The 21620-nt window shown below is 39.6% G+C and overlaps 1 protein-coding gene across 2 annotated transcripts in view; it reads left to right on the top strand.

Moving 5' to 3' along the window:
• Positions 1–563: 563 nt before the first annotated feature.
• LOC119799160 (receptor-type tyrosine-protein phosphatase U-like) overlaps positions 564–21620 on the top strand; it is a 123127-nt gene continuing 102070 nt past the window's right edge. For both annotated transcript variants that reach the window (XM_038308955.1, XM_038308954.1), the window contains exons 1-4: positions 564–817; positions 5189–5317; positions 16127–16398; positions 20308–20389. In XM_038308955.1, the coding sequence (XP_038164883.1) occupies positions 748–817; positions 5189–5317; positions 16127–16398; positions 20308–20389 (553 nt within the window). In that variant the 5' untranslated portion in view covers positions 564–747. The remainder of the gene's footprint in view (positions 818–5188; positions 5318–16126; positions 16399–20307; positions 20390–21620) is intronic.

Raw genomic sequence — 21620 nt, 5'->3', positions numbered from 1 at the left:
CAGAATCACCCCTGGACAGGATATTTCTAATATTTGAAATATTCCGCAGTTGCAAGAATGAAAATCTTGAGAACTCTTTGATATGGGATTTAAATCATAAATAACAGATTAAAGTCAGAATTCCAAGTTCAAAGTGAGAATTCTTAGATTAAACTAAGAACTGCGGGATTAAAGTCAAAATTCAGAGAAAAAAGTAAAAACTCGGAGAAAAAAGTAGGAAACCCCCATGATGGTGGTTTGGAACCGCCACTGATTAGATAGCGCTGGAAATTGTACACTGTAGCTTTAAATTGTACTTAATACTTTACTTTAATGCTATTTTCATTAATTTTTTTTAAATAACATAGTTTTTTTGACACACAATTACCCTTTTATTTTATTTGTACATGGCTACTTTATTTAATCTGTTAATCTGAGGTTTATCTATTCTCAGTGGTGTTACTATAGTCAGATTATTCCAGTCCACCCAGTTCCCAGACAACAATAGATCTGCAATCCCGCCACATGGAGGCACCGCTATCCCGCGTCCCAAACCCGAGCCTTATTCAAGAGGCTTTTTTTGAAATCCTCGACCGTTTATCAAAGGAGGCTGTGGGCGAAGCAGACGACCGCCCCTTGAATTAGAGGCAATCTCTCAACTTTCTCCCGGCAGTTGTTCAGCCGCTGAAGCTGCGGCAACAATTGTCTCTAAAATGTGCTTCTTCCGATGAGTTGGAGGGAACCGTTTAACTTTCTCTGCACTCAGACATGTATTCAGCAAAGCTGCTACTGATGCTGGCTGCCAGGATCTATGCAGACAGCTTAGGGACACCAGGAGGTAAGACAAACAGGCACCGTGTTCACAGTTAGGTCAGGAAAGTTTATTATCTGCGATAAAGTCTATTCAGCAACGCTTGTTGATCTGCTGTGAACCGGTTAGTTTGCCCAACGGGACAATCATCGGGTCACCTCGCTTTTAAATTTGGAAAGGAAAAGATAGAAAGCAGCCTGTAAAATATGGAAAAGTCTTTATCTGGTTCTGCATCAGTTGGGTTTAATTAGTGATTTATGTTTCTGTTTAGAAAGGAGCAGATGAATTTCCTTCCTCTGAATGAATCGGATGCGCAGGGATGGAAATGTTCCGCTGCAGCTCAGACACTTATTTAAACTCCTGCTGTAAAGCTGTTAAAATATTAACTTATAACCCAGATTTTACTGAGCGTTATAACAATTGAGCAAAACCAATTAGGTGGGTCATTCTCTACAATCACCAATACACCATGGCAGTTATATTTTAGACATAAAATATGCATTTTAGTTAAATAAAAAAAAAGATAATGCTTATACTTTTCTGTATATGGACCAAAGAGTAATTTTCATATATGAATTAATTTTAATAACATTTTTTTGCCTTTCCGATTATTACCGCAGTGCATGAAGGGCTGTCTGAAAGTGTGTCAGTTTAAAAGAAATATATCAAAATAATAATTAAAAAATAATAAAAAGGGATTTGTTTAATGATAAAGAAAATATTGAGAAATAATCAATTGTCCATGACAGGAGTTCTCATCCTCCACAACATATTTAAATGTCCTTTTAAAGATGATTCCTAAATATAATAAATTCTCCACAGGTACTTACTGCTTATTGCTTTTATAGCTTAGATACAAAAACAACCTGTTCAAATTATGAAATCAAGGTTTCAATCTTTGATTGTGTTACTCTAAACACAGCTAATGATTTTATGGTTATTTCTCTCCTCATAATTATAAACTTCTAAGAAATCAATCAATGATTAATATCAGTTGTCATCCTGTCTTTTTGTAGTTCAATATTTTATCAAGTTCCAGTCTTTTTCATGCACCCTATGTAACTACAGATAATAAATAATGAATCAGCAATAGTTGCTATGCCCTGTACATACAAACACTTAATTATTGTTAACCCCCCCACCCTAACATAAAAGGTTATGTTTGTTCTACATTGAGTAATGCTGCTTTCTGATGGTGATGGGAGAACAGTTGTGGAGCTAACTCACCATTCTGTTGTGGAGATGATGAAAACATTTATTCTTCCAGCACATCTAATCTGAAATAGGTTTGAGTGGTTAAACTATCAGCCAGGTAAGCTGTGGAGGAATATGGAGGCACTGTACAGGTCAGAACCATCCAAAGAGGACCTCTAGCCTACAGAATCAGGTTCTTAGCCAGAGGGTGATGACTAATATGACAGCAGCGGCCCCAGAATAAAACTAGCAGCAGGGGAAACGGTGTTCAGATAGTAGAACCAGTTAGTAGTTTATAAATATTAACTAGTACTTTAAATGAACATGATTTTGAAATAAATCCTTCACCGCTGTTACAAGAAATGATCTAGATCTACTATATTTAAATTATAGCTACTCACAGCACCTGCACTTCCCAGCCAGGGTATCCAGTGGCGGTTCTAGACCAAATGTACCAGGGGGGCCAGGAGGGGGCCAGCGTGTTTTCATGGGGCAGAGAAAAGCATGAAATAAAAAACAGGGATTCAAATATCAAAGCATCAGTCTTTGAATCCTGAGATTGTGAGTTCGATCCCCCACTCCCACAGACTGCCACTCTGGGTCCCTGAGCAAGACCCTTAACCTCACACTGCTCCCCGAGCACCTCACAATGGCAACCCACTGCTCCCCAAGGAGATGGGTTAAATGCAGAGAAGTAATTTCCCTCTGAGATTATTAGAGTATATAAAATAAAAAAATAAAAATAAAATAAACTAAAAATTAGGTCAAAATACATTCAGAATTTAAGAATTTTACATTTTTTTTTAACTTTATTTAAGTTGAAATTACAGTTTTTTATTAGAATTAGAATTTAATTAGAGTTTAAGTTGAGTATTTTCTTTTTTTTTTACATTTGTTTAAAAAAAAAACATTTAGCAGATTAAAAACTGGGATCCTATCTCAATATCACTGATGCTATGTTTTTAAACAGTTAATAAAACAGAATTTGTAAAGAAAAAAATGAAAAAGATCCAAAGGATCTATCGGTAATCATTTCTGTTCCTGCGCATATAATTAGAATTTCTTTGAGTATTACGTCTTCAGTACAGGGGCCATAACAGGGGCCAGGACTTGATCTACAGGGCCCTGACCCCCGTTGGCCCCTGTCTAGAACCGCCCATGAGGGTATTCATATCTGCCTGTTTTGATCATCATCTGGAACAGCAACAATCTACGGTTTAAGTACAGGTCACACCGGTTGAGTACAATTTCTTAATCTTTGATTTGACCTCTAATGTTTTTGGTGCCAATTATTAAAAGATTATGGACCGTTCCAGCGACATTTTTCAGAATTTATTACATACAGACTTTGGGAAATACAACTTTAATGTATTGACTAAGAAAAAGCCTTATCTCACAGTTTTTCATGTCATTTGGAGGTGGAAGAGAGGCAGGGAGAGAACAAGGTATTGTAAGTACAGGATAAGTGATAGGGGGATTATTGACAGGACTGGTATTGATCTGGTGGGTACAGCATGAAAATTAGGTTACAGACAGATTCCTGCCTGAGCCTCAATTTTTCAGGGTTCAGTTAATCTTTTGTTTGTGGTCTAATCTAAAAGGAAATATTTAGGTAATTGCTGTTTGCTGCTAAGAACATGTGCTATTCTAATCTCAATAGTCTGAGCAGATGGCGTGATGGTCCAGGTCAGCAGACACAAACACAATATTAGTAGGGCAGGAGACGATGATGAATCTGGCCTAGACAGAATCTGAGCAGACAATCAAAACCAGATACAAATTCTAAAGTCAGTTGAGCTAATTTACATAACATTTTTGTAAAACTAAGTAAAGTTGTATTTTATCTTCTTTAAATTGAGGTTTAGCAAAATCTTTTTATGGTGCCTCCAAAAAAATGTATTTGCAAATTAATTTTAATATAAATGTTGACAGTTTGAGAGCCATAAGTTAGCTCAAGGCTATCACATTTTTGTTGTGATAACTTTGAGACAACTTAATCCCTCAATGAACTAATGAAATTAACGACATTACATGAGTCCAGTTCCACTGCCTTTCTAGCTGCACTCTATAGGCAGTTGAATTACTACCAGAGATGGCAAAAGTACTCACTTTCCGTACTTGAGTAAAAGTACACATACTTGTGTTAAAAAATACTCTGGTAAAAGTGGAAGTACTGATTCAACTTTGTTACTCAAGTAAAAGTAACAAAGTGCAGGCTTGTAAATTTACTTAAAGTATAAAAGTAAAAGTAGAAACCACTTTTTTCATGCCGTTGCCTACATTTTAAATGGATGTCTGCCAATAGGACTAGATCTCCGTTGTGTTCATTTTCAATCATCTCGTCGTCCATGCTACTATGCTAACGCCACCGCCACCAAGCTGCAATGATTTGCCGCCAATGAATACCGCCGAATCTGTCGATTCATCTTGTAGTGGTGCGTCAAATGCAACGTAGATTCCCATCCAATTAGATTGAATTTGGTATTGATGACGTGAAAAATAATAACGGTAACTCCATTGAAATGATTCCAAACTAAAGTAACGAGCCAATTTTTTAGAATGTAAGGAGTAGAAAGTACAGATATTTGTGTAAAAATGTAAGGAGTAGAAGTAAAAAGTCGCCATAAAAATAAGTAGTAAAGTAAAAATATCAGAAAAATCTACTTGAGTACAGTAACCAAGTATTTGTACTTCGTTACTTCCCATCTCTGATTACTACTTAGTGCTTTTGTTGCCAGTGAGTGTGCTGTCCATCTAGTGTCAGACAGACTTATACTGTGGTTTTCATCAGTGTAAACTTGCTATAATTGTCTGCCAACTGAATGTTGATATTGATTTAAAAAAAAATCTGTACAAAGTTAAATGAATAATATGCAGCATTGCAGGCCATTTTTTATGCTTCTCAGATTGTTTGCTGGCTCCTTCCCAAAGCAGAATATGTTATATCAGATGATTGTACATTTTAAAGAGATGAGATACTGTGTTATGACTATCTGATGACATAGAGAAGACTCTCTATAAAATGATTTAATAAAACTACTATTGTTCACCTGGTGTAAATGGACAATAATGAATATTAATGATCTGTTTCTTTTTTAGTTTTCTCTAGGTAGGATTTGGCAAAGAACCAATCCTCTTAAAAATGTTGAACTTTTTGTTTTTTAGCTTCAGCTCAAATAAATCACTTTTGTTTATGTATTACAGCTGGCTGCACCTTTAATGAAGACTCAGATTCCGGCTTATGTCAATACTATCAGGGTCAAGATGATGACTTTGACTGGGAAAACTTCAAGACCTTCAACTGGCCACACCCAACAGATGACCTTCTGTCTGGTATGCTCTGACATGGCTCACAGGTCATGGGTTACCTCGTAACATAATACATTTGATGCTTAATACAAAAATTAAGGCTAATTATCACCTCTTTACATTAAACTTCTTTGTAGTCTTATCCTTATGTTACTTGCTTTATGTATAAAGTCCCAACACAGTATGTTTAAAGTTTTTGGTTTTGAAAAATATTCAAAGAATATTAACAATTTTACAAGGCTCCTTTTGTTTTCAAAGAATAATTAATTTGACACATTACTACACTGCTCACAAAAAAATAAAGGAACACTTTGAAAAGACATCAGATCGCAATGGGTCAAAAAATCATGCTGTTTATTTCTACTGATATGGACTGGGTGATGTGTTAGGAACAAATGGATGCCACATTATTTGATGGAAATGAAAATTATCAACCTGAGGGCTGATTTCAAAGACACCCCAAAAATTACAGTGAAAAAATGATGCGGCAGGCTAGTCCATTTTGCTGAAATTTCATTGCAGCAACTCAAAATGGTATTCAATAATTTGTATGGCCCCCCACGTGCGTGTATGCATGCCTGACAACATGGGGGCATGCTTCTAATGAGACGACGGATGGCGTCCTGGGGTATCTCCTCCCAGATCTAGACCAGGGCATCACTGAGCTCCTGGGCAGTCTGAGGTGCAACCTGGCGGCATCGGATGGATGGAAACATAATGTCCCAGAGGTGTTCTATCTGATTTAGGTAAAGCTAGCATGGGGGCCAATCGATGGTATCAATTCCTTCATTCTCCAGGAACTGTCCGCCTACTCTCACCACATGAGGCATTGTCGTGCACCAGGAGGAACTCAGGACCCACTGCACCAGCATAGGGTCTGACCATGGGTGCAAGGATTTCATCCCGATACCTAATGTCACAGGCAGCATAATGTTCTCCATGGCTTCTCCAGACCCTTTCACGTCTGTCACATGTGCTCAGGTTGAACCTGCTCTCATCTGTGAAAAGCACAGGGCGCCAGTGGCGGACTTGCCAATTCCGGTGTTCTGTGGCAAGTGCCAATCGAGCTCCATGGTGCGCACAGGGCCCAATAGAGGATGTCTGGTTCTCAGGCCATCCTCGTGAAGTCTGTTTCTGATTGTTTGGTCAGAGACATTCACATCAGTGGCCTGCTGGAGGTCATTTTGTAGGGCTCTGGCAGTGCTCCTCCTGCTCCTCCTTGCACAAAGGAGCAGATACCGGTCCTGCTGATGGGTTGTAGGGCTGGGCGATAATTCAATAACGATATACGATAGACGTGTGGCGCAATAGAAAAAAAGAGTGTCGATAAAAGTTCGATAAAGAAACGCAGTTTTCCTTCCTTCTCGTTGTAGCCTATCACGTAGGTTTATGCTAGTCACTACTTCCTCCTAACCGATCGCAATTGGCACGCCGTCACAAAGCGCTGCCCTGTCAAACCACAACACAGAGCACATGAAGATGTCGCAGCAAGGAGAGGCGGAGGAAATTGTTCCAAAGAAGGGTTTTTGTAGTTCGCCAGTTTGGCAGTATTTTGGTCATGGCAAGTCGGACAAAAAACAAACCAAAGTCATCTGTAAAATGTGTAGAGAACCAGTGAAAACGAAGTCTGATAACACAAGCAACTTTTTTTTTTATCATCTCAACCGCTCACAGGAGTACGATTCCTCCGAGGAATCTTCGGGAATTTCGGGAAAAAAAAAAAAAAAAAAAATAAATAAATAAATATATATATATATATATATATATATATATATATATATATATATATATATATATATATATATATATATATATATATATATATTAGGGATGAGACGATTTATGAAGACCGTCAGAATCGTTCGGTTCGACTGTCTCGGTTCGGTTCGCGTGTGTTTCGTACGGTTCATGCGCTGCTCCTTTTTCTCATAGAGGAAGCGATTACACTCCAGAGCAGAAGGTGGCAGTGCTGTGACCAAAGCCAACCGCCAGTAGTAAACAAGAAGAAGAAGAAGCGAAGCAGCTTAGGTGTAGCAGGGGAAAAAAATCAGCACTTTATAGGTCTGCTGTATGGGAGCACTTTGCATTTAGAGTGACCTACGATGACAGCGGAAAGAAAGTTGTGGATAAAAGTGAAACAGTGTGCGAGAATTGTGCAACACGTTTTGTTTATGCTAACAGCAACATATCATGCTAACCCCGAAATCCCTCATACTCCGTCAGCGCTCCGCCCCGCTGCGCTCCAGACCGGCTGCTCAGAGCAAAGCCTACAGCCTCCACTGTGGCTCCCTCCGTCCGCTCCCCTCTGAGTCCCTTGGAAATGGTAGAGAGCATGCGCCAGATGATTAAATTCAAAGCAGCAAAACATACGGAAATGATCCAGGGTTTCTGCGGATCATTTAAAATAATTACAATCCATTATTTTTTGGGGGATTTTTTCATTAATCCCATACATTTTTATGGGATTTCGGTGTAACAATCAGGATGTATCGAATCGAACCGAAAACCGTGACCAGAAACCGTGAATCGAACCGAATCGTGGATTTTGTGAACCGTTCCACCCCTAATATATATATATATATATATATATATATATATATATATATATATATATATATATATATATATATTCAGTTCTGAGCAGTTTCCCTCGTAGTTCTAACAATTGAGAGAAAAATGCTGAGGGGCCAGAAACTTCAAAGTAATAACTCAGGTTAAAGCAGGAAGCTAAGCTGAACCATAACCAGCAGCACCTCTAGAAGAATAAGGGTGAGAAAAAATACCCCATAGAAATGCTAGGCTAAAGGGTGAGTTGATTTGGGTTTTTGTTCTTGTTGAGTGGAGTTTCCATGGTAGCCTAGTCCTACAATCTTTTAATTACCACAAGCTGATGGTGTACTATTCCCACCCAAATAGGGTATTCTATTTATTTATTTGTTATATTTATTTTGATCACTTTTCTGGTCATTTTAGTTTATTCTTTGTCAGTATTTAATAACATAACTCAGGTCTCTTAAGTTATTTTTCTTTAAAACAATTCTGTTATGGTTAAAAAAGTTGGTTAAATAAATATTTAATTGGAAGTCTGTGTTTGTGTTCTTTATTAAAATTAAATCATTTAGCAATATTATAAAGCTGCACATAAACTATGGTTTCAAATCTTTTCAATAATTATCGATATCGATCAATATGCATTTTTTTTTATCAATAAGCTTTTTTTCTATATCGTCCAGCCCCAATTCCGGTGTTCTGTCGCAAATGCCAATCGAGCTCCACGGTGCCGGGCAGTGAGCACAGGACCCAATAGAGGGGGTCGGGCCCTCAGGCCACCCTCCTGAAGTCTGTTTCTGATTGTTTGATCGGAGACATTCACACCAGTGGCCTGCTGGAGGTCATTTTGTAGGGCTCTGGCGGTGCTCCTCCTGCTCCTCCTGGCACAAAGGAGCAGATAGCGGTCCTGCTGATGGGTTGTAGACCTTCTACGGCCCTGTCCAGCTCTCCTGGAGTAACTTCCTTTCTCCTGGAATGCTCTTGAGATTGTGCTGGGAGACACAGCAAACCTTCTGGCAATGGCACATATTGATGTGCAATCCGGGAGGAGTTGGACTGCCTGTGCAACTTCTGCAGGGTCCAGGTAGCGCCTCATGCTAACAGTAGTGACAGTGACCTAGCCAAATGCAAAACTGGTGAAAAGGAGTCAAAAAAGATGAGGAGGGGAAAAATGTCTCCACCGGTAAAACCATTCCTGTTTTGATGGTCGTCTCGTTGTTGCCCCTCTAGTTCACCTGTTGTTCATTTTATTAACACCAAAGCAGCTTAAACTGATTAATAACCCCCTCTGCTACTTACCTGACCAAATCAATATCCCAGAAGTTTAATTAACATGATGCTGTACTCTGATTACAAAGTGTTCCTTTCATTTTTTTGAGTAATGTAGTTTGATGTTACAATATGTTTTTACATTAAAAAGTATGAATAATAGTTTGAAAAACACTTGTTGTGTCCTCTTTAAATGCTATACTACCCTAACAATAAATGTAATATACAATTGAGTTAATTACATTTAATGTAAATGTCAATTCTGATGCTATGAAGTTGAGATTAAAAAAGTGAGTAGACTTTTTGATGCACCAGCCAAGTGGACTGGAAGACAAAAAAAAAAAAATAACTTCCTCTCATATGTTTGTAAACATACATATATGCAATTAAATGAACTTTTTTTTATATAGCACCAACACATGTCATCTCAAAGCACTTTATAGAGACAATTCAACCAGATAGATACAGTCAGATTGGTTCAAAGTTTTCCATCTAAGGAAAACCAGCTGATTGTATCTACTCATGATATATATGTATGCATATATACTGTACATACTGTCATGATTGTTCATAGTGCTTTCCCACAGCATGTGGTGAAGGCAGTGATTTCCGTGAGTCCCGCAGGTAGTTCCCCTCTCTGCATTTCAGATGCACAGTGTTTTATTTACCCCACAGCATCATCAAATAGGAGGAGCTTAATCTGAAATTAGGACCAGCCCACCTGGCAAATGCCTGGAGTCACAGATTACCAGTCCGAGCCTGAATCCCACCGACGTGAAAAAATCTCAGGAAACAAACTGAATGGTTATAGCTTCTTTACTGCAGTTTTGTGCCTTTAAAAGGGCCATTTGTAAAAAAATAAATATGATATACACTATATTGCCAAAAGTATTTGCTCACCTGCCTTGACTCACATATGAGCTTAAGTGACATCCCGTTCCTAATCCATAGGGTTCAATATGACGTCGGTCCACCCTTTGCAGCTAGAACAGCTTCAACTCTTCTGGGAAGGCTGTCCACAAGGTTTAGGAGTGTGTTTATGGGAATTTTTGACCATTCTTCCAGAAGCGCATTTGTGAGGTCGCACACTGATGTTGGACGAGAAGGCCTGGCTCTCAGTCTCCGCTCTAATTCATCCCAAAGGTGTTCTATCGGGTTGAGGTCAGGACTCTGTGCAGGCCAGTCAAGTTCATCCACACCAGACTCTGTCATCCATGTCTTTATGGACCTTGCTTTGTGCACTGGTGCACAGTCATGTTGGAAGAGGAAGGGGCCAGCTCCAAACTGTTCCCACAAAGTTGGGAGCATGGAATTGTCCAAAATGTCTTGGTATGCTGAAGCATTCAGAGTTCCTTTCACTGGAACTAAGGGGCCAAGCCCAGCTCCTGAAAAACAACCTCACACCATAATCCCCCCTCCACCAAACTTTACACTTGGCACAATGCAGTCAGACAAGTACCGTTCTCCTGGCAACCGCCAAACCCAGACCCGTCCATCAGATTGCCAGATGGAGAAGCGCGATTCGTCACTCCAGAGAACGCGTCTCCACTGCTCTAGAGTCCAGTGGCGGCGTGCTTTACACCACCGCATCCGACGCTTTGCATTGCACTTGGTGATGTATGGCTTGGATGCAGCTGCTCGACCATGGAAACCCATTCCATGAAGCTCTCTGCGCACTGTTCTTGAGCTAATCTGAAGGCCACATGAAGTTTGGAGGTCTGTAGTGATTGACTCTGCAGAAAGTTGGCGACCTCTTCGCACTATGCGCGTCAGCATCCGCTGACCCCGCTCCGTCAGTTTACGTGGCCTACCTCTTCGTGGCTGAGTTGCTGTCGTTCCCAAACACTTCCATTTTCTTATAATACAGCTGACAGTTGACTGTGGAATATTTAGGAGCGAGGAAATTTCACGACTGGATTTGTTGCACAGGTGGCATCCTATCACAGTTCCACGCTGGAATTCACTGAGCTCCTGAGAGCGACCCATTCTTTCACAAATGTTTGTAAAAACAGTCTGCATGCCTAGGTGCTTGAATTTATACACCTGTGGCCATGGAAGTGATTGGAACACCTGATTCCAATAATTTGGATGGGTGAGCAAATACTTTTGGCAATATAGTGTATTAATAAATATAAAAGATCAGCTGTGCTACTATTGTTTCACAGATTACTTTTTAGTTCACCCAGAAGTCTATATTGCCCCCATTAGGCTCCAAGCTGAATGAAAATGATCTATGCTACTTTTTCAGTGCTGCTGCATTTTTACAGGTAAAACTATTGTTTGCGCCGATTTGGTTTTTAAGCTAGAATATTTTTTATTACCACAGATGACTGGTAGACTTTAGTGCTCTGCTCTTTTCCTGATATAAAAATATTGCAAAACCTCACATGTCATTCATGTGCTGGCATTCAATTTAATAGTGGGCATGTTTACCTTATTTATTTTTTTTGGTTGGTTGCCATGGCAGCGCTCCGAAGCAGCAGCCAAAAACGGCTCCTCTCGACGATTTCGATAACTTCAAATACTATGCCGCTTAATACGATACAGACTAGACATCAAACCCGCATCTATAATCGCCAATGCCTGCTGGAGCTATGGTCACAAAATGTTTTAAATCCAGATAATTTTGACTATTTAAAAAGCTGCGGAGTGCTACGGACGGATGTAAACAAAACCACAGTGGAACGTAATTGCCGAAGGAAGAAATGTGCGAGACGGAGAAATGCTGCAGATGGGGGCTAACTGCAAAACTAAGGAGAAATCCCCACAGACCTCTGCTTCCATCAGTCCTGCTCTCCAACGTCCGCTCGTTGGATAACAAGATTGATAATCTCCGACTGGAACTGTCTTCAAGAAAGGAGATAAGTAACTGCTGAACCATCATTCTGACGGAGTCATGGCTGCATCCAGAGATATCGGACAATGCTTTTAGCCTGGAGGGGCTAACGCTATACCGAGCCGATAGGAATAAAGAACTAGGCAGTAAGACTCTGTGTGGTGAGCTATGTATTTACAACAACAACAGCTGGTGTAAAATGCTAGCTCAGTCGCCAGCTTCTGCTCTCCAGACATTGAGTAGATATTATTACCCCAGTGCTAAAACTAAAGCGGCCATAAAAATTCTTTACCAGGCTACACAGAGGGTGACATGATTTCGGACCAAGACTCTGGCGCAGCAGCACTATGTGCGACAGGAGAACAGAGTTTACTTGAAGGGTTTTTATTATTCCTGCAGAGTAAGCAGGAAATCCAATGCGGTGTTTCACTGCAAAACAGGTAAGGTGATAAGTGATAAGAGGGTGGACAGGCAGGTGAGCTCGATTTTAGAGGGTCTTGGAAGGAAGCTTTTTTGGGTAGGAGTGGAAAGTGCCAGTGAGGGAGGACCAGGAGCCAGCCTTCAGCAGGAGGTAAACTAAAAGGGAATCAGAGAGACAGGACTGGTAAGTAAGAGGATGAAAACAAGTTCAGGTTTTATGGCGGTTGGCAGACTTGTTAAAAGTGCATTACTGCCACCAACTGATAAGGAGTTGAGCAAGGAAACAGGAAACGACTCACCCGCAGAAAAAATAAAATAAAAAATATTTTCCAAACCCAACATAATAAATACTTATTGAAATTCGTCCTCATAATTTCTAATTTATCTTTAAGTTATCGTCACTCTGCCAGTTTCTGATGGTCCTATTGGTTTTCCCATCATGCTTTCAACCATTTCCCAGTTTAAATCTCTAACTTCAAGATAATTTTCTTCAGCTTTCACTATTATTTTGATTTTTTCGGTTTTCCTTCCTTCTGTCGTATGAGCATTACAGTCAATCACTTCAACCATTAAAAGAACAAAATCTTTCTTTTTTACAATAAAAAAGTCTTCTTCAATTTTGGGACGCTGTTCCAGAGGTTTTGAACTTGTCATTTGCTGAACTGTTGGTTTGGATCTTTCTGACTGGGATGTGTGTGACAAATAATACAAACGTTTTACTGCTGTAACACCACAATTTCCCCATGGTGGGAAAAGGGATTTTCTATTAGATTCTATTCTATATTGTGTGTCAAGGCAAGATATATGCAAATGTCTTCCACGAAATTAACAAGTAATACATTTTTTTTCCGCAAAAAATGATTTTGTCCAGGTTTCACTGCTGAACAGCTTAGTTTGAGAAACAATGTGTTTAGAATGATCCAAGTTTCCCCACTTAATCATTGCTATTTTCTGGAATTGTTGCGTGGATTTCATATGAGGACAATATTTGAGAAAATAGAAAGGGGATACAGAATTCAGCATGTTTGACATTCTAAGTTTAAGAAATAAAGTTTATAATTATGTATAGAATCGTGTTGACGAAAATGCTATCACTGAGCAGAGATTATATTCATCGGACACTGACTGTAGCACATCGACTAAAAACTGTCTCCATAAAACAGAAAATCATATTCATTTTAATGTATCTGTGTCATGTTGGGGTCTAATCTTCTAACCCACATGCAGAAACACTCAGGAGACAGGGAAAAAGTTAAAAGGTTTATTGACAATGTTTTCAGAGAAATGTGAACGGCGTCTTGGTTCGTCAGGCTGGTCACGGGAGGGAAGCAACTAGAGGAGGACAGATCGGTTAGGGTGGATCCAGGAAACTTGCTTTTTAACGGTAGTTTGGGTTAATACCTGCTCAGGGGGTATTCTGACCGGCAGGGGGGGGGAACCTTGAGGGTCCAGAGGCTGATCGGCAGGCTGAGGGCCGAGGGCAGAGGCGGAGACGGAGGCTGAGGCGGAGGGCAGACAGGCAGGTTCCAGGCAGCGAGAGTTTTCTCCAGGAGTTGACTGATCACCAGCTATGTCAGGATCTGAGAGGCAGAAGAACACAGAGTCAGAGAGGTTCTCAAAAAATCAGGAAAACAGATCAGAGTTAGCTGGCTCAGGTTTGCTGGTACCATAACTGGCAAACACTCTGGCAGGGAAGTGTCAGCCTCCTCCTCCTTAAAAAGCCTCCAGATGAGCAGATGGGAAACAGGGGTGCAGAAGTCAGCTCACGCCCTCAGGAGGAAGATCTCAGGCTCCCTCTGGTGGAGAAAGGTGACAAGCCTCCAGATCTCAACAATCTGTCCACTAAAATTCAATTTTAGGGAATTGATGCATAAGAATTCTCGGCAGGCAGGTATTTCTCTGAATATCAACAGCATGGAGCAGCTCAGTGATTAGAAATCGAGGGGTAGAGGAGTAAAATCAGACCCCAGTAGAAGTTTCTTTCAGCTGTTTGCTACAAAAACAGCATTTCTATATCGGCCATGTTTTGACTGATGTTGATTAATAAGCCAGACAACAGTGGGTATACTCTTCAGAACATTGTTAAGACAATAATTGTATGTCCTCATTAAGAGGCTTTTCAAGATCCCCTGCAAGACAGACTGGTGAAGAAGGTCATTGCAGTTCATAGCTATCATTACCTACAACATCTCAGTAAAAAATAACTGTGCATGAGTTACTGCAACATTGAAATATTTTTGTATTGAACTGAATGTGAAGAAACCATAAACGCAGGGGTCTAGCAAGCTTGTTCTAAGCCATTAAGATAAAAAAAAAGCTGAAATTTTACTGTTTAACTTTAGAATTAAAATCACAGTCTGGCATTAGTTTGAAATGAGCTATGTTGCCCTTTATCACACTAATACCCACACAGATATCGGTTAAAGTTTGATAATGGATCTTTTTCCATCTCCATCCATCCATTGTCTCAGATTAATTGGAATTTTGACCCATTTCCAGTTTGTTCCCCTCCTTCCTCCTTTTCTTTATGCCCCCCATCAACAGTGACAAATGGTGTGCCCCGTGTGTGTGCGCACTCGAGCGTCTGTTTACAATGGGGAAGTGAAGGGGAGTGACCCAGTGTGGGTGAATAGGATTTAGTGTGTCGCTGATTATTTTTTTGTCAGTTGGAAACCTTTTGTCCTCCTCACACCCCCTTGGTATCATGCTCGCCATGACAGGGAAGGAGACCCTGAACAAAGCCAAGCTCCTACTCCGTTCCAACTTACACTCATTTAACACACACTGCAAGTACCAATCACATGTTGCTGGTCACAAAGGCTGCAGCTGGGACTGCTTTTGCTGTCTTGGCAATCGGGGACTGCACTGGGGGGCTGTTTTTATTCGGCATGAACTTGACTGCATCAATCTTTAGGTTTTTTTATTATCAGTTAAGCAAAACTGCTTAATACTTAAATACTTAATTAGTCCTGTAAAATACTTAGATTTCCAAGTAAGAAAACCTCTCTTTTATCCACTCTGGTATGTTACTGTAAAAAGGTTTTCAGCTTATTTCTGCTCCCTACCCCATTAGTTGGATTCCAAATGCATCATTCTGTTATTTCAAATTGTTTTGTTTGTTTTTTTTTTGCATGGGAACAAATGAATGGGATTTAAAATATTCAAGGATTTATCTCCCTTTTGCCTTTCCTTCATTTTTTTCTATCAATAGACTGTAATTATAGGCCATGAACTGAAGCAGGTGCGACGTCGGGCTTGTCATGCCTAATTTTACAGACTACAACAGCTGTGATTTGTAGCCAGTTGGTCAACTCTCCAGATCTGAACATGTTTAAACTGTGTTCATTTTCTCTTTATTTTCTCTTCACCTGAGATTTTGATTGCTTATTTATTACTACAAATGTAAATTTATATATGTCTATGTGCTAGACACAAATATATATACATACATACATATATATGTGCTTGTATGTATATTGACTTTTGTCAATTTTTCCAAAGTGATTCCTAAGTTTGATGTGAGGAAAGAATTAAGTAAAGCTACAGTGTAAAAGTGAGTCAAAGGTATAAGTGATTAAAATATTGAGTTGCTTCTCTCCCTCATTGTCCCTCATCATTATCCTAGTAGTCCAACATTTGTTTTTGTAACAATCTGGTCACTCAGCAAGGTCACATATCCTGCTAATAGCTCTTATTACTATTGAAAGCTGAAGATGCCATTGTTAAAACTGTTGCATAACTTTTGTTTTTCCCATCAGGGTCCTTCATGATGGTCAATTCCTCACAGCATCATCGGGGGCAGAAAGCACGGCTGTACCTGCTCCCTTTAAAGGAGAATGACACCCACTGCATACAATTCAGCTACTATCTGTACAGCCGTGTTGGCCATAGCCCTGGAACTCTGCAGGTCTACATCCGGGTCAACAGTGGTCCCTTGGGCAGCGCTGTATGGAATGTTTCTGGCTCACAGGGTCAACAGTGGCAGCAGGTGGAGCTGGCAGTCAGCATATTCTGGCCCAGTGATTACCAGGTTAGTCAATCATTGAAAATCACAACACAAAGGTGTACCAGGTTATGTTTTTCAATCAACACCACACTAGACCATCCATAGATTCAGTTAGCGTTTCTTTCATGCACATGCACTACTAGTGTTTTAAAGGTCACTGGAGTAGCGGTGATTTTTTGTCTCTACACTAAATATTGGAATGTCACAATGTCCTTTGTGTGACCCAAAAGAAGAAGGAAAAAAAAGAGTGGCGCAACCGCAAACCTACAAAGATCATATACAGAAAATTTTACTTACGCTGTGAGCCGTCCAACTACCCCAGTCAAACCCCAGTATCTATTATATTTTATGTGCACAAGAAATCTAAACTAGAAAATTTCTGAAGAAATTTAGACGGGGGCTGCCACTTTGTGCGTAATATTTGAACTGGCAACAAACGCTTCATGGGGTTAGTTGGGTTCACCTTACATTGGTATATATCACCATTACTGGACACTCGTGTCACCTCAACCCTGGGAACTGGCTTCACAAAACCTGTTGACGACTAGCGTTGCCACACTGAGTGGGAAACTGATGTAGCAACAGCTAGTGGTGGATGCAGTCTCCACAACTACTGGACACTGGCGTCGCCAGACCTGGTCACGGCTGGGGTAATTATAAATATCTCTATAATGTAATAAATGGCTGAGTATATTATATGAGCTTTTGTTTTGTAGAGGAAATGTCTTATTTTGACGGTCTAGCAGGGCTGTGTCTTTAGCAAATGGTCAGCCTCTGGAGATGTGGAATCCATTTACAATTGTTGAATCTCTTTTTCCTTCTAAATAGATCAGCCTATGTTTTGTTACATAGGAAATTGATTTGTTTTTTTTTAAATGTGCGCTCAGGTGTGTTGTCAACAGGCCTTGATTGTGTAACTTTAACAAATTGGTTGAGTTTAGGTCATAACTGAGCCATAAATGAGCCATATGCTGCAGTGAATTGGTGTGTATAAGGAAGAGGCTTTTAATTTGTAGAGTCCCTGTAGTCTTATTTTGAAAGTCTATCACAGATGTGTGTCAAGGGAAGGGTCATGCGTATGAATGATATAGAATCCATTTCCAAATGTTAAATAACTGGTTTTCCCTGTTATTAGGTGAATAGATGCTAATAGATGTGAGACTTTTATTTTGAAATTTGCTCTAGGGTGTGTTTTGAAAATGTAGCTAGAGTCTAATAGAAACAAACTGATGGAGTTTGGGTCATTATGTTGAACCATTTGCATCAATAAATACATTAGTTTAATCTATAGGCTTTTATTTTATAGGGTCCAGGGGGTCTTATTTTGAAAGTCTTGCAGGGTTGTGGGTTGAGGAAAGGGTCAGACCCAGCAAGGACACTTAATGAATTTCCAATTGTCAAATCACTCTTTCAATAGATCTGTCAATAGATTAAGTGGCAATGGGAGGCTTTAGTTTTGAAATTTGCCACAGGGTGTATTTTGAAAAGTCCCCATAGAGTCGGTTTCTAAAAAGTGGTTGAGTTTGGGCCATAATGATGAGCCATATGCTGCAATAAATATCTGAGTAAAATCTAGTGGCTTTTATTTTGTAGGGTCTCTGGAGAGTTATTTTGAGAGTCTAGCCGGGTTATGTGTGGAGGAAAGGGTAAGACCCAGCAATGATACTTAATAAATGTCCGATTGTTAAATCACTCTTTTTTCCTGTTATTAGTTGAATAGATTAAGTGGCAATGGGAGACTTTTATTTTGAAATCTGCCATTGAGTGCGTTTTGAAAAGCCTCATAGAGTCTAATTTCTAAAAAGTGGTTACGTTTGGGCCATAATGTTGAGCCATATGCTGCAGTAAATATATAATCTAGAGGCTTTTATTTTGTAGGGTCCCTGGAGTCTTATTTTGAAAGTCTATCAGGGTAGAGTGTCAAGGGAAGGGTCATGGCCAGAAGTAATATAGTATCCATTTCCAAATGTTAAATCATTTGTAATCATCAATACACTAGAACGCGAGTAGGGACTCGTGTTCTCGCCAAGTATGTTCTTGAGAAGAACAGAGGAAAGTATGGACTTGGTGAGAACGGGAACATGCAGCATAAATACGGGTCAATTGGAACAGAAGCGTACCTGTGACATCACCACATGCTCGGCTCGTCTGGAGCTGCATTTCACCTCCTGTTATTAATAGTCTTTTGATAATAATAAGTTATTTTTTCATTTAGTGGGGGAATAATAAATAGCACAGTCAGAAAAACACAAATCAAATGAATATTTTGCCAAATAAAAAAAAAATAAAAAAATCACCATCAGAGCCAGCGGTCCTTCACACACAGCTATGCCAAGAGAAGGCTGCTATAGTAGTGCTGCGGTTAGCCTTGGCTGCCGTTAACTTTGGAGCTCCGCTGGTTGCTGTGGTTCTCTCAACTTCGGAAATCTTTTACTACGCATTAAATTGGTAAATGGACCATATAGTGATGCTTTAAAGTATAATATTCTCACCTCAAATGATCTTAAAACATACCCTTATTGAACAACAGCAACAGAGAAGAGAACTTTTAACTTTCAATAGAGCGCTACATTGAAAGCTGCTGCTGCCACAGTGCATGCTGGGACAGCTGTCAATCTCAAGAACGCGCGAGTCTGCATACTCGATAAAGAGCGCGGGACAAGAGAAACGGCCAGTGTTTTACCCATTCATTAGATGAATATATGCTGTATAAAGTGGCAGAGGTAGGCATTCCCTTTAAAGCTCCATCACCTTGATGATGCTTAATGAGCGTGTCAGTGACACAGACAGAAGCGCAGCACCAGTGTTTCCAATTTAGCGACTTTGTCGCTATATTTAGCAACTTTTCAGTCAGCTCCCTCAATTGCTGAACCTGCCGTAGAGAGCCTTGACCAACATGACGATGACCCACTGTTTCTGTGAGCAAGCAAGCACAGCATTACATAATAAACACAAAGGTACATAGCCACTGTTGTAGCTGGTCTACTGGCTCCATCCCTCACAAGACGGAAACTTTGGTTCAATTGCCGGTCAAAACACATGCTATAATTGTTGCATCAATGAGTCAAATTATTAGAACAACACAATCTTACAAGAATTTTACAGCAACAACCACAAATATTTGACTTCACGCTACCACCCAGCTGTCTGTGGTGGGCTGTAACAAAGCCCTTTGTTACTGTACTCAAGTACAATTTTTATCTATCTTTACTGTACTTCTGTAGAATCATGGATACTTACAACTTTTACTCCACCAAAATGTACATTTTGTATTGTATTATGAAACTTAAGTGAGTAAAACAAATTGATTAATCATATTTGGTTGGAAAATTTGAGATAACACTTTTAAGCCAGATCGTCCTACTATAATTCCTACCTAGAATTGACTACCGGAGGAATGTGCACATGCATGCTTCTTTGTTGCATATGAGGATATCTTCTGCCTCTGCTTGAAGATATATTGGTAATTTAGGAAATGCCACAGAATAAATGACAAGAATGTAATTTTATTGTAGAATTCTTTTTTTCTCTACAGGACCTTGGACTAGAGATTGACCGATACATTGGCCGGACAATATCCTACTTGATACAAGCAGTGTTGGCTGATTCATTAGTGCATTCAGAGGCCATGCCTTAAGATTAGATGAAGAAAATACATCCGCCATTAGGTTTCAAATAATAATGTTTTGGTTTATCTGTCAATATATATATATATTTTTTGTTTAATATCAACTTTAGGAATTAGCCCAAAAATATCAGCAGTATATATCGGGGTTAGACATATGTCAAAATAATTGGTATTGGCCTTAGAAAACCCTGTATCGGTTAATCTCCTCTTTAGACTACTCTTCTCCTATATCTGTCATTAACTGTACAGCAAATAAGATCCAATATGTATTATGTATTCATTCAATTTATCCATTGTTCCCACAGGTCATCTTTGAAGCTATTGTTTCGGATGAGGAACAGGGTTATATTGCTTTGGATCACACTTTGCTGCTCAATTATCCTTGTTGTAAGTATTTAAGTCCATTATTTTGAAGTGATGATGATCTTACTAAGCTCACTGAAAACTCCAGCTGAACTCACAAGAAAACTCAGTAGCTTTTTAGAAGTATAAGATATTTTTTTGCCTACTGTAAGTCATTTGCTCTATAGATGTTACCCAAGGAGATGATGAAGGAATAGTTTACACTTTAACACCACCTCTACCTCTTTTCCCATGATGATATTAGCATTTGACTGCATTTGTTACATTTTTTTCTGAAATCTTCCCTTTTGCTTTTTTCAAACTCACACCATGGCAAGGAGTGCCTTACCAGCTCCCCATACTTAGATTCTTAGCCATCTCACCGAACAACCGCAGTCATCAGAGTATTTCTGTAGATTGCATTCAAGGGAATGAAAGTGCCCTGTGCTGCTATTGGAGTACTGACTATCTGATTAGACATTAAGTCTCTCAAAAGGCTCTTTGTCTTTATTTAGGCAATCGTTAATACCAACTGAGTCTTCTGAAATTTAAGTAAATAAGGCTGAATTGTGCTGAACACAATGAAACATAAAGGAACAGGATGCAACATTGCTCTTTATGTCCATGTCTATGATGGCCTCTTCAACTCCAACTCAACAGCCATAAGCAAATTAAAGGGGATCCTGTTTAGTTGCCTTTGTGCTTGCTCAGGTCTCTGCGAGCTGCGTGATGTACTGTAGGATGTTAAGGCAACAGGCCAATATTCAGTAGAGTTTTATTTTGCCCTGGAACAAGCAGGAGATCTTCCACAACATTGGAACTATCTTGTCGTTCGAGCTAAGATGAAGAAGTGCCTTAGAATTCCACAGGGGTGCTTGCACTGACCTAAGGACTCTGAGACTGATATCATCTAAACCTGGTGCTTTAAGGGTGCTGCATACCCCAACAAAAAAAAAACTTTTACATTTTCTCAAGGTGTCAAGAAAAAGAAATATACATCTTTCATGAGAAGCTCAGCCTCCGAAGTCTGAACCTAAAACACATCACAAAAAAAATATATTACGAGTAGGTGATAGAAGAGATGGAGAGAGCTGAGCACACCATTTCCACTAAGTGCTTTGCCAGAAAAAATGGTTGTAAGTGGCCCGAATCAACTCTGTTTGCCCTGGAAAAGTTGTTTTTTGTCAAATTATCTTTATATAAGCTATGTTTAAACTAGATATGATTCCCATAAAATATAAAAGGGTTTATAATTAACCCCTGGCATTATATGGGT

Source organism: Cyprinodon tularosa, unplaced genomic scaffold (assembly GCF_016077235.1).
Source record: "Cyprinodon tularosa strain WSP-4 unplaced genomic scaffold, ASM1607723v1 ctg650, whole genome shotgun sequence".
Taxonomy (NCBI): domain Eukaryota; kingdom Metazoa; phylum Chordata; class Actinopteri; order Cyprinodontiformes; family Cyprinodontidae; genus Cyprinodon; species Cyprinodon tularosa.
The sequence above is the reverse complement of the archived record's forward strand: the minus strand, read 5'-3'. Positions and strand labels throughout refer to the sequence as shown.